We start from the raw sequence: 16138 nt of genomic DNA on the forward strand, positions 1-16138 counted from the left end.
GGATACAATAGGTTAAAAATTATTACCAACAATTTCACTCTAAAAATTATTTTTGACGTGGCTAATAATGGAAAATTCACAAATAGCTAAGATTTTATATTTTAGAGGATTGCTTCCCTCTTAAAATCTCAGGTGTCCTACTCAAAAGACTAGCGGTCAGAAGGGTTATGAAATCTAAAATATTAAAATAATTGTCATTATATTGCTTCTTTGTGAAAAAGTGTGTGCCTGTGCATGCATGTGTGTGTGTGCGTCCGTATCTACGTGTGCGCGCGTGTGTGTACGTCTGTGTGTCCGTGCGTGCGTGTATTTTATAAGTGGACATAACCTTACAACAAGGTTAAAAAGAGACCCCTGGGCTGCTTCAGGTCAAGCCCGGAGAGAAAGCCCTGCCTGAAAGTGCCTGGAGGCCCCAGCTTGTCACTCTTGCCTCATCAGGGGAGTGTGTGGTCGTGAATTCTGTTACTCAAGGCCCGAGGGCGGGGATTGGAGCCATATCCAATCAGAGTGTCGGAGTGAGAACTGCCCAATCAGGCGCGCAGCCAGAGAGGAGGCGGTGGCTTCCGGGATGTGGCGCGGCCTTTCTCTCTGGCTCCTGCCAGGGCTTGGGTTAGGGCTTCAGCGGTCTGCGTCCTCGGCTCCGGGAGGCCTCGGGGATTGAGCCGCAGCCTCAGCCTCCGTCGCTCTGTGACCTGCGGGTATTGGATGATTTGTAGCTAAAACTCCTGGATCCCCTGAAGTGGGGAAATGGTGAGTGTGCGGGGCGGGGCGTCCTGAGGCTGGGGGAGCCTCATCGGCACCGGCGGGAAATGGCGGCGGCGGGACCGAGTCTGCGAACGGAGTCCCCGCTGCCGCCGCTCAGCCCTCGGTCCTCAGTCCCCTCCGGTGAGGGACCCGCGCTCCTGTCGGTCCCCGCACGGCGGCTCTGCCCAGCCTGCAGCCCTCCTCGTGCAGCTCTGCGCCCGCAGCCCCGCGCCTTCCCCGGGCTGTGGGGTGAGGAGCTCACCGGGAAGACGCCGGCGCGGCGTGCGCGTTGCCCGCGTGGGCGGAGCTGTGGTCCGGGGTCCAGTTTCTTCTTTACCCTTTTCGGAATGAGATGGAGGCTCCGTCAAAACACAGAGTTCATGTGAGCAAACGGGGACTCAGTAATGGGACAGCGCCCCCGTGGCTCGTGGTTTGGGGGCTGCCAGCGGGTCTTGAAGGAAAGGCTTGTGTGAGGTGTGTGAGGAAGGGAAGCAGATCACCCGCCCGCCCCAACTTTCCCACCGGTCCCCTTGCCCTGAGCGCCGCCTCCGCGTGGCTGTTCCTGCGTGGCCTCTTTTAGAATAGGCTGGTGTTGTGTGCACAGCGCTTCACTGAGTTCTGTGAGTGGTTCTGCCACATTATGGAACTTGAGGAGGGTGTGGGCGCCCCTGGTTTGCTGGAGACGTTCAGAAATGAAGACGGGTGTCCAGAGGCAGGGACTGGCGTCTGCAGGGGGGGCAGTTGCGGGAAGAGCGCTGAGCTTGTCGGTCTGCGCTGACTCTGGGTGGGGTCGTTAGTGAGTTGCTGGACAGCCCGTGGGGGTTGGAGCATTGACGGGTGTTGAGGAAACTCCGCAGGTTTTCTGTCAGAAGAAAGACAAGGCTGAGCCTGGGCTGGAGGGAGACGCTGGTGTCTGCGGGAGGCGCGGCCGGGTTTTGCACATGCGCGGTCCTGCTGGGCACTGGCCTGTTCTTCCAGGTCTTCTGGGGAGAGGGGACTGAGAACTAGGAGGAAAGGAGTTCTGAGAAACGTCCCTTCCCTGCACCCTGCTGCCAGCCCCCACCCAATGCTAACCCACTCTTGAACACGCCCACCGGGTATTCGCATGGCCCCACTCCTCCCAGTACAGGGTTCCACCCTCAGGAATTGTGCCCATGGCAGCTTTGCGCCTAGCGTTTTCTGCGAAACACGCAGTGCCCAGAAGTCTCCTGGCTCATCTCAGCCGCAGACACTGGATCTGTAGCAGGAACTTGCTTCTTTCATCCACCCAGCCTTCTGGACCGCCTGATCCTAATCTCTTCTTTCTTTTCTTTTCTTTTCTTTTTTTTTTTTTTTTTTTTTTTGAGACGAAGTCTTGCTCTGTCACCCGGGCTGGAGTGCAGTGGCTGGATCTCAGCTCACTGCCAGCTCCGCCTCCCGGGTTTACGCCATTCTCCTGCCTCAGCCTCCCGTGTAGCTGGGACTACAGGCGCCCGCCACCTCGCCTAGCTAGTTTTTTGTATTTTTTTAGTAGAGATGGGATTTCACCGTGTTAGCCAGGATGGTCTCGATCTTCTGACCTCGTGATCTGCCCGTCTCGGCCTCCCAAAGTGCTGGGATTACAGGCTTGAGCCACCGCGCCCAGCCTCTTCTGTCTGTATAGATACAGGAATCAAAGCGTAGCCCTGCCTCAGCCTGTACCTGTAGTATAAACCAGTGCTTTAGTCAGTCCTGCCCTGCTCTCACCCATGGCTCTTGATAGCTTCTTTCTAGCTTCTGCTTTTTCCTTCCCCACAAATTCTCTACGGTGTGCCCAAGTCCATCCCTCAGGTGCCTATGAGAATTCAGACGTTAGTGAGTTCTAGACCAGGCCTTTAGGCCTGGATATTGTAGAAGCAAACACAAATTAGAAGAGGCTTAATGCTTTCTCTTTAGAATGAGGGAAGAATTTTTGCTCTTCTCCCTTTTCTTAAAGCATTTAGTTTGAGAACTTTTATTTTTAAATATTGTCTCTGCTTCTTTAAAATATATGTAAGTCATTTTTTATCAGTTAAATAGGTCATTTGTCTTTTTTGGCTCCAAATTGTCTTCATCTGGGACCTGGGAACTATTGCTTTGAAATGTAAATAGCAAGAATATACACCCTGTTTCACAGTTTCTGTAGGAGACTAGGAGGCTGCCTTCAGCAGGTACCTAGCCACATTGCAAATCTACATCCTGTCATGAAGATGTGGATGTTTATTTTTTTCTTTAATTATTAGAAAAAATTAGAAAACCCAGATGACCTCTCAAATTACAAGGTGAAATTATAATAAATTGTGTATAACAAATGGTGCTTTCAAGGCTTCTACTTGAGATCTAATTATGGTGACTTTCTGTGTTTGCATTCTCTTAGATTGCTTGTGATGCACATCACATTTTGCTTTAATTATACAACAAAACGTTTTCTTGCGTTTTGATTATTGTGGAGACGTGTTTAGGATTGCAGATGTTTTAGCTTTTAGTTGTATTTTCCACACACTGTCCAGAATTACCAGATGTTGTACACAAAACGTCCAGCAGTCTTCACTTGAGAAAACATTCTTTCTTAAGATTCCAGTCACAACCTAAAATTGTGCGGCAAAGTGTTTCCCAAATCTGCAAACAGAATGGTCTCTGTCTTGGGATCTACAGTCCTTTCTAGAGCAGTTAGACTAAATTTCTACAAAAATTACTTGTCAGGACAGTAATCAGTTATTTCATCTCCTTCAGTGCTCCTGGCATCTTCCATTCTGACTCTGATTTCAGAGATTTGGGGCCCATAAACCCAACCAGAATCACACATACGCATCGATTAAACCTGAGATATTCTACTCCCTCCCACCTCCCCTTGCCCAAATACCCACAAATGTGCATAGCTCACCAGCCCTCCAAGACCTAAATGTGCAGTTCTAGATTCTGAATTTATGTCCTGGGATTTGATAAAAGAACTTTTATCTGAGAAATATAAGTTTTTAAATTCATCAGACCCAGAGATGTGTTAAAATGAGACCACACTCACATACTGTTCCCCTCCTTGAACTATTTGTCTTTTGAAATTGCTTGCTATTGCCGCTAGTGTCTGTAAATTAACCTAATAATGCCATGCTGGACACTATAACCCATACCCTATAGCTTAACTATATATATGACCAGTCACTAACCAATGTTACTTCTATAAACCAATAAGAATTTCTGACACCTTTCTATCAGTCTGCTCTCTGGCTTCCTTTTTGCCTTTAAAAATATGCTTGTAACTGCTTCTAATTGGAGTGTATATTCAGGGCAACTTTATACTCCAGGATTGCAGTCTTCAGCTTTGGCTCCAATAAACTCTGTACTTATGTTTACCCCAATTTTTTCTTTTAGCTCAAAATATTCTTTAGAATGTGTTGAAGGAGGCTTCATGAGAAGGTCTTTCCTCTGATTTTACTCTGCTTCCTGTAACTCAAGAATGCAGCGCACGTTGATCTCACCTAGAATCTGCACATAAAAGCTGGCCTCTGCCTAAGATTCACAAGACAGGGCCAGACTGTGGGTTGAAGACATACAGAAAAGTCACAGAAGGTGTTTTCTGCATCATGAGAGGTCAACTTAGACATCTTAAGCTCCACTTTCAGAGTGGAGCCCTTTGAGTTTTCTGGATCTTGTCCGGTGACCTGCTACAGCTGTATAAGAGGCTTCTGGTGTGAACACAATGCTATGGCAGAATCTGTAAATGTAAACAAGCACCTTAGCAGTGGGAAGTCAAGGCCACTAAATATCCAGAGCCATAATCCCAACTATGCCTCCCTATGTTACTGGAGTAGAGTACTTTTGTCCTTCTCCTGCCTGAGTTAGCTGATCAGGGACAGGGGATATCACATCAGGATCCAGGATCTGCAGCTCCATCAGGGCAGTTCCGTTTTCTGTCAGTCAGCCTGAGTCTCTCCTGCCTGGATCACTATGGGGGCATCAGCCCAGGGTCACTGGGGACACTCTCAGCAGCGTCAGTGAGTATTTGAGACATTTGAGGATGTCCTGTGGAGACTGGGGTCAGTGTTCCATATGGTTATTAGAAAAAGAGATGAAATAGTCATGGTCCCTACCATCAAAGAACTTGCATTCTAGAGTGAATAAATGATTAAATTCAGCATCATGTATTCAGTACAAAGATGAAAACTGTACAGGAGACTTAAGCTTCATTTGGGTTACTTCCCTTTTATATGGTGAGTTTTGATGCCACCACCTGCAGGACTGTTTATGGACAAAAGAGAAGTCATTATTTGTATTGTGTTTGCCTTGCTAAGAATAAATATTTACCTTCAAATATAATTGCTCTGGAAAAACAAAAGGGTTTTGGTTAAATTCCTTGTTATTGTATGTTACAGATGGGGAAGTGGCAAAGTAGATAAAAATTACACAAACTCTGGGAATCAAATTTCTCTTGGACAGGCTTAGAAAAGACAAAACTGAAACTACTTAGTGGCCTAGAGAGCAGAAGCCTAGGGCCCATTTTCTGTCCCAACTCTGCCCAGATCCACCATCTACTGAACCTTGTCCAGGTCTGACCCCACACTGCAATGCCTCACAGAACTGCTTAGAGGAGATGAGAGTTTGGGGTAGCTATTCGTACTGCCTCTCCAGAGCTGGTGCTCCCAACTTCCTGAAACCCAAAAGCAGATAAATGAGGAAAAGCAATGTACTTTGGGGCCTTAAATTATTTTATAAAAAATTAAAACCAGTATTTCTAGAGACATCCCATCCAGCAACCTGCTCTCCATCTTTGCAGTTTCAGTGGATTTTTCACAAGTCTCATAGTAACTACAAACACAAAATAAAAAATTCCTGAATTGTACTTAAAACTTTCTTCTGTGTCTGTCCCATTTATCTACATGGAGCTATTATTCTATGTATATTTTAAACATCACCGATAGGAAAACAGAAGAAAAAAACAAAATGTTGGGACACTGCATTTAAATCCTGGGAAGTATGACACACTTTGTACCCACCTCGCAGGATGCTATGAGAATTAGCACATATAATATGAGCTTCCCAGCACAGTGCCCTGTGACATACTCCTGAGCACATAGTACATGCTCCATAAATATTGCATTAATGCATGTGGATGTGCTGTTTTTCAAATGCAGGCTTACTCAGACATTGCAACCATCTCCAGCCTCTGTCACCTTTAAAGGGCTTGCAGAGAATGCCATCTTTCAGGATGATGATTGCTGGTCTTGTCTTCAGATGAAAAGTATTTGTGTTGTGATAAGGGTGTTAGGGTAAGGGACTCTGCTGTGTCTGCTTTCTCTAGCTGAGTGGTACTGTAATGGGTCTAGGGGGAGACTTGCTGTAAAAAGCTAATTTGTGGACCCATTTCAAACCTGCAGAATTGTGTTACTTACAGTGAGGCCTAGAATACCAAATCTATATGCACATTGAAGCTTGAGAGGCAATGTTTAACTAAGTGACCCTCAGCCCAGTCTTCCAGTAGAATCACATGGCAGTTTGAAGAGAAACAGTCACCTGTTCCCTCCCCACAGATCCTGTTGTCTTGTGTGACATTAACAGCGAGGCCAGGGTCAAGCGTGAGGGCTTCCCGATACTTTAATGAGACGTGAGTTCACCTTTTGTTCCAGGAGGTCATAGGACCTGCTTTGCTTGGTTTTGGTAGGGACAGGTGAGTGTAACCTATATTTCCACTGCAGCAACAAAAATTGCTGGCATGCCCTCCTTTTTCTTCAGAGTTATAGAATACTTTAGATAACATTACTGTGTTAAAAGTCATTTTATCAGATAATTCCAGTCAGTCCCGTAAGTCACAACAAGTTCTCTTATTTCACTTATGGTCAAATTAAGAACTCTGTCACATGATAAATATGTGTTTTCAGGAACTCTTAACATTCAGGGATGTGGCCATAGAATTCTCCCCTGAAGAGTGGAAATGCCTGGATCCTGCCCAGCAGAATTTGTATAGAGATGTGATGTTGGAGAACTACAGAAACCTGGTCTCCCTGGGTGAGGATAACTTTTAATACGTAATTCCTAATACTTTCTCAGAGTTTCATTTTCTTTCTTTGTAGAATGTCTCTTGGGAGCTTCTGCTTTGCATTATTTAATTTTCAGTTCCTTTCTACAAGAAAAAAATTGGGAATTTGCTGGTGTAAAAAAAAAATCTTTAGGATGTTTCATCATTGCATAAACCTTCTCTTTTCTTGAGCTGATTTGTGTTCTTCACTCTAGGATAGTAGTAATTCTAGAAATTCAGTGATGTAAAATACTGTTTTCCACATCTTAAAATCCAATTTGCACCACTTATCTTTGATGCAGTAGTACTGGGTAGTGGAACTTAGAACCCACAAATTTAAAATATTTAAGTATTCTAAAGATTCTGTCAGGAAACAATTTTTGGATTAAATTTCTTTATTCTACCTAGCATAGTAATAGATTGGTCATTGGAGTATCCCCAGCAATAGTCATGTTAATTTTTTTTTTAATAAAACAGGTTTTGTGATCTCCAACCCAGACCTGGTCACCTGTCTGGAGCAAATAAAAGAGCCCTACAATTTGAAGATACATGAGACAGCAGCCAAACCCCCAGGTAGGTGAGAGTGAATGAAGGAGAGGACACAGGCAAGGAGGCCAAAGGTCAGGAAGGAAGCCAGGCCTTCAAATGTAGTTTGGGAAACTCTGTGCCAATGAAAATAATTTCTGAGAAGGCTACCTTTTTTCTCTTATTCACAAGTAGAGTCATCTTCTGTCCCATGCTCTTAAACCTTCTAAGAATTTCCTTTTTTTCTTCAGTGATCTCCATTCAAGTTTACGGGGAGAGCCAGTGTCCACTTTATCGCTTATAAGGGGCTGCATGATCTGACTGCTGTTCCATTGCTTTTAGAGATATAGGAGTATTTGTATTATTGAGGACCTCTATGTTAAAGTATTTTTTCAAGTATTATTTTTGCATCAGGCCTAAAATATGTAAGGTGAGTAGTGGACATAATGGGATTTGATTTAGAAATCCCAGGAACACGAAGGACAGATGTTGCATCTTTTCCGCTTAGTGATTTTTAATCCTGTAGAAGTTGCAAATGTAATTCTACTAAAACTCTTACTCAGAAGTTTATCAGAACAATAAGCATTTTTCCAAACATGAAAAAAATGTTATTTTACTTCAAAATATTATTTAGTATAAACTGAAATTTGTGACTTAAACTCTATATATTCAAATTTTCAAATTATAATACAGTTTAAAGCACAGGTTTTCAAACTCTTGGCTTCCCTGGGCCACTTTGAAAGAAGATTTGTTTTGGGCCACACTTAAAATTATAAAATACACAAACGATAATGATAGCTGATGAGCTAAGAAACAAGAAATAGGTTTGTGAATATTTTTTGTGATACCGCAAAAAGTCCTCAACTCAAAGGATTGGATACCATTGGTTTAAAGTATCTACTCACCTTCTAGATTTCTTTCTTTTTTTTTTTTTAAGACGGAGTCTTGCTCTGTCACCAAGGCTGGAGTGCAGTGACATGACCTCAGCTCAGTGCAACCTCTGCCGCCCTGCAACCTCCACCTCCTGGGTTCAAACGATTCTTTTGCCTCAGTCTCCTGAGTAACTGGGATTACGGGTGCCTGCCAAGGGGTTTCACCATGTTGGCCAGGCTGGTTTTGAACTCCTGACCTCAAGTGATCCACCCACCTTGGCCTTCCAAAGTGCTAGAATTACAGGCGTGAGCCACCACGCCTGGCCCAACTTCTAGATTTCTTAAATGCACTATGTCATCAACCAGCTTAGAACATTCCTAAGTGTATGTTAAGCTCTCATTTGTTACCTCATTTCTTAATAAACTATTATCTTATAATTTTGTGTTATTTAGTAGGAAGCCTCCTGGGATTCTGTCATTGAACTATAATCCATCTATGTGTAGAACTATGTGTCACACACATACACATACCTATGTAAGTCATATATGTGTATAGGAAATTCTCACTTAACATTGTTGATAGGTTCTTGGAAACTAAGTGAAGCAACATATTGTTTAAGAAAACTAATTTTACCAGAGTTTAAGTGATAAAAACAAGTTATGTTTAAATGGCATATAGCAACATTGTTTCATTTAAAGATGCAGTTTTCAAGAACCTATTTTGAACACTAAATGAGGACTTAGATACATCTGGGTTTGTGTGATACGGATTTTTCTGATAAAATTGTATAACTGTATTTAATTTGTACAATGTAATGATTCGATATGCATATACATTTTGAAACAAAATATTGTCAAGTTGATGAACACATCTATTACCTCACATAGATAACCATTTTTTTGGTCATAAGAATACTTAAGGTCTACTGTTGTAGCAAATTATAAGCATACATTACAGTATTACTGTAAAGACAATGGTGTTTTGCTAATCTAATGCTAATATACATAATATACATTAGATTTCTTAGAGTTACTCAACTTATAACTAAAAATTTGTACTCTTTGAACAGCATCTCCTCATATTCGCACCCTCAGGCACTAACAACCACCACTCTATTCTCTGTTCCTGTGAGTTTACATGTTTAGATTCCCCCCCATCTAACTGAGAACATGCGGTTTCCTTGTGTTTGGCTTATTTCACTTAGCATAATGTCTTCAAGGTCTATCAATGTTGTAAATGGCTAGATTTCGTTCTCTTTTATGGCTGAATAGTATTCTACTGTGTGTGTATATATAAATGTTTTTGACTATTTTAAACAAAACTAAAATGAACATGGGGCTGAAGATATTTCTTTGAGGTACTAATTTTATTTCCTTTGGTAGTATCCCCAGAGGTGTGTGTATTCATACTTCCATTTTTATTTTTTACTGATATTTATGATGACTTTATCAATTTGTATCTCACTAACAGCATACAGGATTTCCCTTGTATGTATGTCTTCTTTGTGGGAAAAATAAAACAACTAACCTTTTGCCTATTTTTGAATAGGTTATCATCATTATTGTTTTGCTTTGAATTGCAGACGTTTCTTACACATTTTGGGTATTAACTATCAGATATATGGCTTGCAAATGTTTTTCTATTTTGTAGGATTTTTTAAAATGTCATTTTTTTCCTTTACTGTACAGAAGCTGTTCACTTTGATGCAGTCCCACTCTTTTGTATTTTCTTCTGTTGCTGTGCTTTTGATGACATACCAAATTACCAAGACCAGTATCAACAAGGTTTTTCCATATGTTTTATTCAGGAGTTTTAAGCTTTTATGTCTTGCATTTAAGTCTTTTATTTTGAGTTAATATTGGGGTGTGGTATAAGAAAATGTTATTTATGGTATAATCTAATTTTATTCTTTTGCTTGTGGATATCTAATTTTTTCGGTACCGTGTATTGACAAGACTATACTTTCTGCATTGTATCTTTTTGGTGGCCTTGTCAAAGGTTAGCGGACCTTGTATGCATGGATGTGTTTCTGGGCTCCCTGTTGTGTTGCACTGGTGTTTGTATCTGTTTCTATGCACATGCCATACTCTTTTGATTACTGTGACCTTTAAGTAAAGTTTGAAATTAGAAAGTATGATGCCGCCAGCTTTGTTCTTTCTCAAGATTGCTCAGGGTATTTTAAGTTATTTAAGATTACTCTTACATTTTACAGTTGTGTTTTCTATTACTGTGAAAAATGCCGCTAAAATTTTGATAGGGATCACATTGAATCTACAGGTCACTTCCTTGACAATATTAGTTATCCTAATGGAATATGTTTTCATTTATTTGTACCTACTTCAATTTCTGTCATCAATATCTTAACTGTATTAGTGTATACATTTTTGTCTCATCCTTTACTTTTTTAATTTATTTTATGTATGTACTTATTTTTTGAGACGGAGTCTCACTGTGTCACCCAGGCTGGAGTGCAGTGGCATTAGCTCACTGCAACCCCTGCCTCTCAGGTTCAAGGGATTCTCCTGCCTCAGCCTCTCGAGTAGCTGGGATTACAGGCACGCGCCATCATGCCTGGCTAATTTTTTTGTATTTTTAGTGGAGATAGGGTTTTGCCATGCTGGCCAGGCAGGTCTAGAACTCCTGGTCTCAAGTGTTCTCCCCACCTCGGCATCCCAGTGTGCTGGGATTACAGGTGTGAGCCACTGTGCTCAGCCCCTTTGCATTTATTTTGATTTAAGTTCCTTATTTTTATACTATTGCAATTGGAAACTTTTTCCTTTTTTTTGGAAAGTTTGTTGTTACTATATGGAAATGCGACAGATATTTGTTTGTAGGGTCAGGTGCAGTGCTTCATTTCTGTAATCCCTGCACACTTTCAGAGGTTAGAGGCCAAGGAAGGTGGATCACTTGAGCACAGGAGTTTGAGATAAGCCCGGGCAACAGAGTGAGACCCTATCTCAAACAAACAAAAAAAACCCCACAAGTATTTTTATGTTGATTATGTATCCTGATACCTTAATGAATGCATTTATTAGTTCGGTTTTTGTTGTTTTACTCTAGGGTTTTGTATATATGCATGATCATATTATCTACAAACAGTAACATTTTTACTTTTGTTCCAAGCTGGAAAGCTTTGTTATTTTCCTTGTCTAATTGTTCTGATACAAACTTTCAGTAATATATTAAGGTACAAGCTGTGGCCCTGGAGGCATGCTTGCAGATCTTGGCCTCAGCTTTGGTCCCTGAAACAGCCCCATGTCTGTACATTTGAAGGATCTAACAACTCTTACAGTTTCTATAAACTATCTTTGGCAAGTAAAGATCTCCTTTTATTGGGTCCCCAGGCTGATGAGATGACCTCTGGGGTTGCTAAGAAGAAAGGTCGTAGCTGGGTCACAAGGGTGCTGCTGAGTCTCTTGTTTGAATGGCATATAGCAGCATTGTTTCATTTAAAGATGCAGTTTTCAAGAACCTACTTTGAACATTAAGTGAGGACCTACCATGCATCTGTTTTGAGTGATATGGGGTCTGCCTTTGATGGTTGTGTTACCAGAGATTTGGACAGTCATGGATTCTTTCTGGGCCATGGAAAGATTAAATATCCTTGAGGACATTAATCTATATGGCAGGCAGTAGGGTAGGGTGTGAAGTTTGTCTGCATGTGATGGGCGAAATGCCATGTGTGTGAATGGGATTGGCTTCTACTAACTCCCTGGGAGCAGTTTTCACAAGTCTCTGTGTGGGTCTGAGTGTGTACAACTGGCCATGGACTGTGGCTGTGAGCGCTAGAACTGAGTCACAGGGCTGCTCCAGGGACCACAGCTGAGGCCAAGATCTGCAGGCCTGCCTCCAGGGCCATGGCTGGGTGTGTTTCCCTGCAGGTCTCTTGACAGGAAGGACCACTTTTGGATTATAACTGAAGGAGTTTGAAAGAGGTTGCAGAACTGCTTCATAATCTTCAGTAAGACCAAGCTCGGTGCCCCATTTCCTTGTCTGTAGCCATGTCTGTGGGCCCTTGAGTTGGCCACCTGGGTGAGGGCCTGCTTTTCCCAAATAACCCTTTTTGATCTTTGGCACCACTGAGGTTTCACAACCCTAACCATAGGCAAGCACCTTTCTACTTCCGTTTTCCAGGAGTTTACTATTTAAAATATCTTGTATATGTGGAATCATACACTGTCACTTTGTTGGTGTCTTATTTCACTTAAAATAATGGCTTTAAGATTTATCCTTATTGTAGCATCTGACGAGATATTTTCATTTGAGGCTAAAGAATATTTCATTGTATGTATAAGCCACATCTTTTTAAATCATTCATCTATTGAAGGCGTTTGAGTTTTTCACTTTTTGGCTTTTGTAAATGATACGGTTTGGATCTGTGTCCCTATTCAAATCTCATGTCAAATTGCATTCCCTAGTGTTGGAGGTGGGCCTGGAGGGAGGTGATTGGATCATAGGGTGGGCTTCTCATGAATGGTTTAGCACCAGCCCCTTTGGTACTGTCTTTGCCATAGTGAGTGACTTCTTCTGAGATCTCGTTTTTCAAAAGCATGTGGCATCTTCCCTCTTGTGCTCTCTTGCTCCTGCTCCCACCATGTGAGATGACTCACTGTCCCTTTTCTTTCTGCCATGATTGGAAGCTTTTCAAGGCCTCTCCTAAAGCAGAAGCTGCTATGCTTGCTGTACAGCCTGCACAACCGTAAGCCAATTAAACCTCTTTTTAAAAATAAATTACTAAGTCTCAGGAATTTTTTTATAGCAGTGCAAGAATAAAATAGTGAATATTACTGCAGTAGACATGAATGTGCAAATACTTCTTTCAGGTATACATTGCATACTTTAAATAGATGCTGAGAAGTGGAATTACTGGGTCATACAATAACTTGCTTTTTAATTTTTGGAGGAACCTCTATACATTTTTCATGTGGCTGCATCATGTTTTTGCCACCAACAGTGTACAAGGGTTTCAATTTCTCTACATTGTTGACAATATATATAATTTTTTGTTTGCTTGATATTGGCCATCCTAATTAATGCACAGTAATACCTCATTGTGGTTTTTCTTTACATTTTTCTAAAGATTAGAACCTTTTTCAATAATTGTTTGTGTATTTCCTCTTTGGAGAAACATTTTCATCTCCTTTCTATTAGTTATGTAACTTCTTGTTTTTTGTTTTTTGGAGTTGTTCTGGATGTTATCTTCTGTCAAATATATATATATATATATATATTGGTTTTTCTGCTGCGTAGGTGGGGACTCTTACTACATATTTAATGTGGAGAGATAAATTTAATGTAGTCCCACTTTTCTGTGCTTTTAAATTTTTTGCTCATGTATTTGATGTTACATGCAAGAAAACATTGCTGAGATCAATGTCATAATCTTTCTTCCTATATTTAACTCATTCAAGACAGTTTTTGTATATGGTTCAGGGGAAGGATCCAACCTCAGTATTTTCATATGGATATAGAGTTTTCCAACACGATTTATTGAAGAGATTGTCTTTTTCTTATTGTGTGGTTATTGCGACCTTGTTGAAGATCATTTGAACATGTACACAATGGTTTGTTTTTGAGTTCTGGCCTCTGTTCCATCATCTGTTTGTCTTCTTGCAAGCACCACACTGTTTTTATTTATTTAGCTTTGTTATCTGTTCTAAAAATAGGAAACATTGTGCCTGTAACTTTGTTCTTGTTTTCTAAGAATGTTTGGGCTATCAGTGGTCCTTTGAAATACCATGTAAAAGTAAGAATTGTAAAAAATACTTCTTCACAAAGTATCATTTTTATTTTCATTAGGATTACATTGAATTTGAGTATCACTGTGTAGTATGGTCATTTAACAACATTAAATCAACTGACATAAATAAAAATATGTTGAAGAGTGTATTAAGTTTCACATATTTTTGAATTTGGCAATTTTGCTTCTGCTTTTGATTTCTAGTTTTATTACAGCTGGTATGAAAGGATGTGTTGTATAATTCAGTGTTGTATAATGAGAACGAGGCTCAATACTCTGATGACCAAACAATCTATCTGTACAACAAACCTCCATGACAGAAGTTTACCTGTATAAGAAACCTGGACATCATATACTCTGATCTTAAAGTTAAAAAGAAAAAAAGTTGTTTTGCATTCTAACAAGCTGTCCATGAAACAACAACTACTCATTTTCTTCTCCACTTAACTCCAACACGCTTTAGTCTTCTTTCTGTTTCTATGAGTTTAACTACTTTAGGTATCTTACATAAATGGAATTATATTGTTACTGTCCTTTTGTGCCTGGGCTTCTTCCACATAAATAAAGCCTTAAAAATGTATCCTTATTGTGGATTTAGCAAAATTTTCTGCTTTAAAGAAGCTGAATAATATTTAATTATTTATATATTTATTTATATATTTGAAATTGTCTTTATTCATTTATTTAAGAAAAGTTGGTTCTTTTCACTTACTTGCTTTTGTAGATAATGCTACCATGAATATGGATGTGTAAATTACTCTTCATTTGATAATATATGCAAGGGATTATTTGTGTGCTCTGTTCTGTTTCACTGGTATTTTAAAATTGAGTTATAAGGTATTTCAATTACTATACTTTATAATAGGTTTTTAAAATCAGGATGTATGGTGCTTCTGATGTTGTTTCTCTTTTTGACAGTTGTTCAGCACTTCTGGTCTCTTTAGTTCTGATATGATTTTAGGATTGCTTCTTTTTTTTTTTTTTTTTTTTTTTTTTTTTGAGATGGAGTCTCACTCTGTGGCCCAGGCTGGAGTGCCGTGGCACAATCTCACAATCTCAGCTCATTACAAGCTCCGCCTCCCGGGTTCATGCCATTCTCCTGCCTCAGCCTCCTGAGTAGCTGGGACTACAGGTACCCGCCACTGCACCCTGCTAGTTTTTTGTATTTTTAGTAGAGACAGGGTTTCACAGTGTTAGCCAGGATGGTCTCAATCTCCTGACCTCATGATCTGCCCGACTCGGCCTCCCAGAGTGCTGAGATTACAGGCGTGAGCCACTGCGACCGACCAGGATTGCTTCTTATGTTAATGCAAAATATGCATAGCTGTCATCCGAAGTATACCACCATTTCCTTCAGCACTCTACATCAGGGGAAACAAAATTCCTCTTTGGACAGTCCCTCAAAAGACAGGAATGTAGACATACATTCCACATTTCTCTTTCTCTCCTGAGGAAGAAGCGTAGAGTTGGCAGTTTCTCCTGGGTTACACCATGCTGTATTGGGAGGAGGTCAGGCTGTGCTGGGCATATGTAATAAAATTTTTCTTCTCTTCTACATGTTTTTGGCATTGTGCTCAACTGAAGTAGTACAAATTCTTAACTATGTTCAGGAATTCTCACAAAGGCAATGTGATCAGCGTGGTGTTAAGTTCATGTATCTATGAAGAAACGAGGACCAGTGGTGTTTGTTTTTACGCTTTTCATTTTAAATTTATATTTTATTTATTATTATAATTTTTGTGAGTACATAGTACCTATATGTATCTATGGGTTACGTGAGTTATTTTGATGAAGGCGTGAAATGCATAAAACTCATATCAGCATAAATGGTTATTCATTGCCTCAAGTATTCTTTGTTTTACGAACAATGTAATAACATTCTTTTAGTTACTTAAAAATGTACAATTTAATTGCTTTTGACTATAGTCACTCTGTTGTACTAGCAACTATTAAATCTTACCCTTTCTAATTATTTTTGTATCCATTAACCTTCCCCACTTCCCCCCAACCCCTCACTATACTTTCCAGCGTCTGGTAACAATCCTTCTGCTCTCTATCTCCGAGAATTAAATCAATTTAGTTTTTAGCTCCAGCAAATGTGTGAGAACATGCAGAGTTTGCCATCATGTGCCTGGCTTATTTCTCTTAACATAATGACCTCTAGTTCTATCCATGTTGTTGCAAATGACAGTATCTTACTCTTTTTTATGATTGAAAAGTACTCCGTTGTGTATTTGTAGCATATTTGC

General features: G+C 40.6%; 1 protein-coding gene across 4 annotated transcripts in view; it reads left to right on the plus strand.

Annotated features, from left to right (window-relative positions):
- The first annotated feature begins 549 nt into the window (after nucleotides 1-549).
- ZNF595 (zinc finger protein 595) overlaps nucleotides 550-16138 on the plus strand; it is a 48004-nt gene continuing 32415 nt past the window's right edge. For 2 of the 4 annotated variants that reach the window (XM_033213350.1, XM_033213351.1), the window contains exons 1-3: nucleotides 550-750; nucleotides 6615-6741; nucleotides 7229-7324. In XM_033213350.1, coding sequence (XP_033069241.1) covers nucleotides 748-750; nucleotides 6615-6741; nucleotides 7229-7324 — 226 coding nt within the window. In that variant the 5' untranslated portion in view covers nucleotides 550-747. Of the gene's footprint in view, nucleotides 751-6614; nucleotides 6742-7223; nucleotides 7325-16138 lie in introns of all 4 variants that reach the window. The other 2 variants (XM_033213352.1, XM_033213353.1) reach the window with 2 other exon arrangements.

This window comes from Trachypithecus francoisi, unplaced genomic scaffold, assembly GCF_009764315.1.
Source record: "Trachypithecus francoisi isolate TF-2019V2 unplaced genomic scaffold, Tfra_2.0 Lachesis_group1, whole genome shotgun sequence".
NCBI lineage: Eukaryota > Metazoa > Chordata > Mammalia > Primates > Cercopithecidae > Trachypithecus > Trachypithecus francoisi.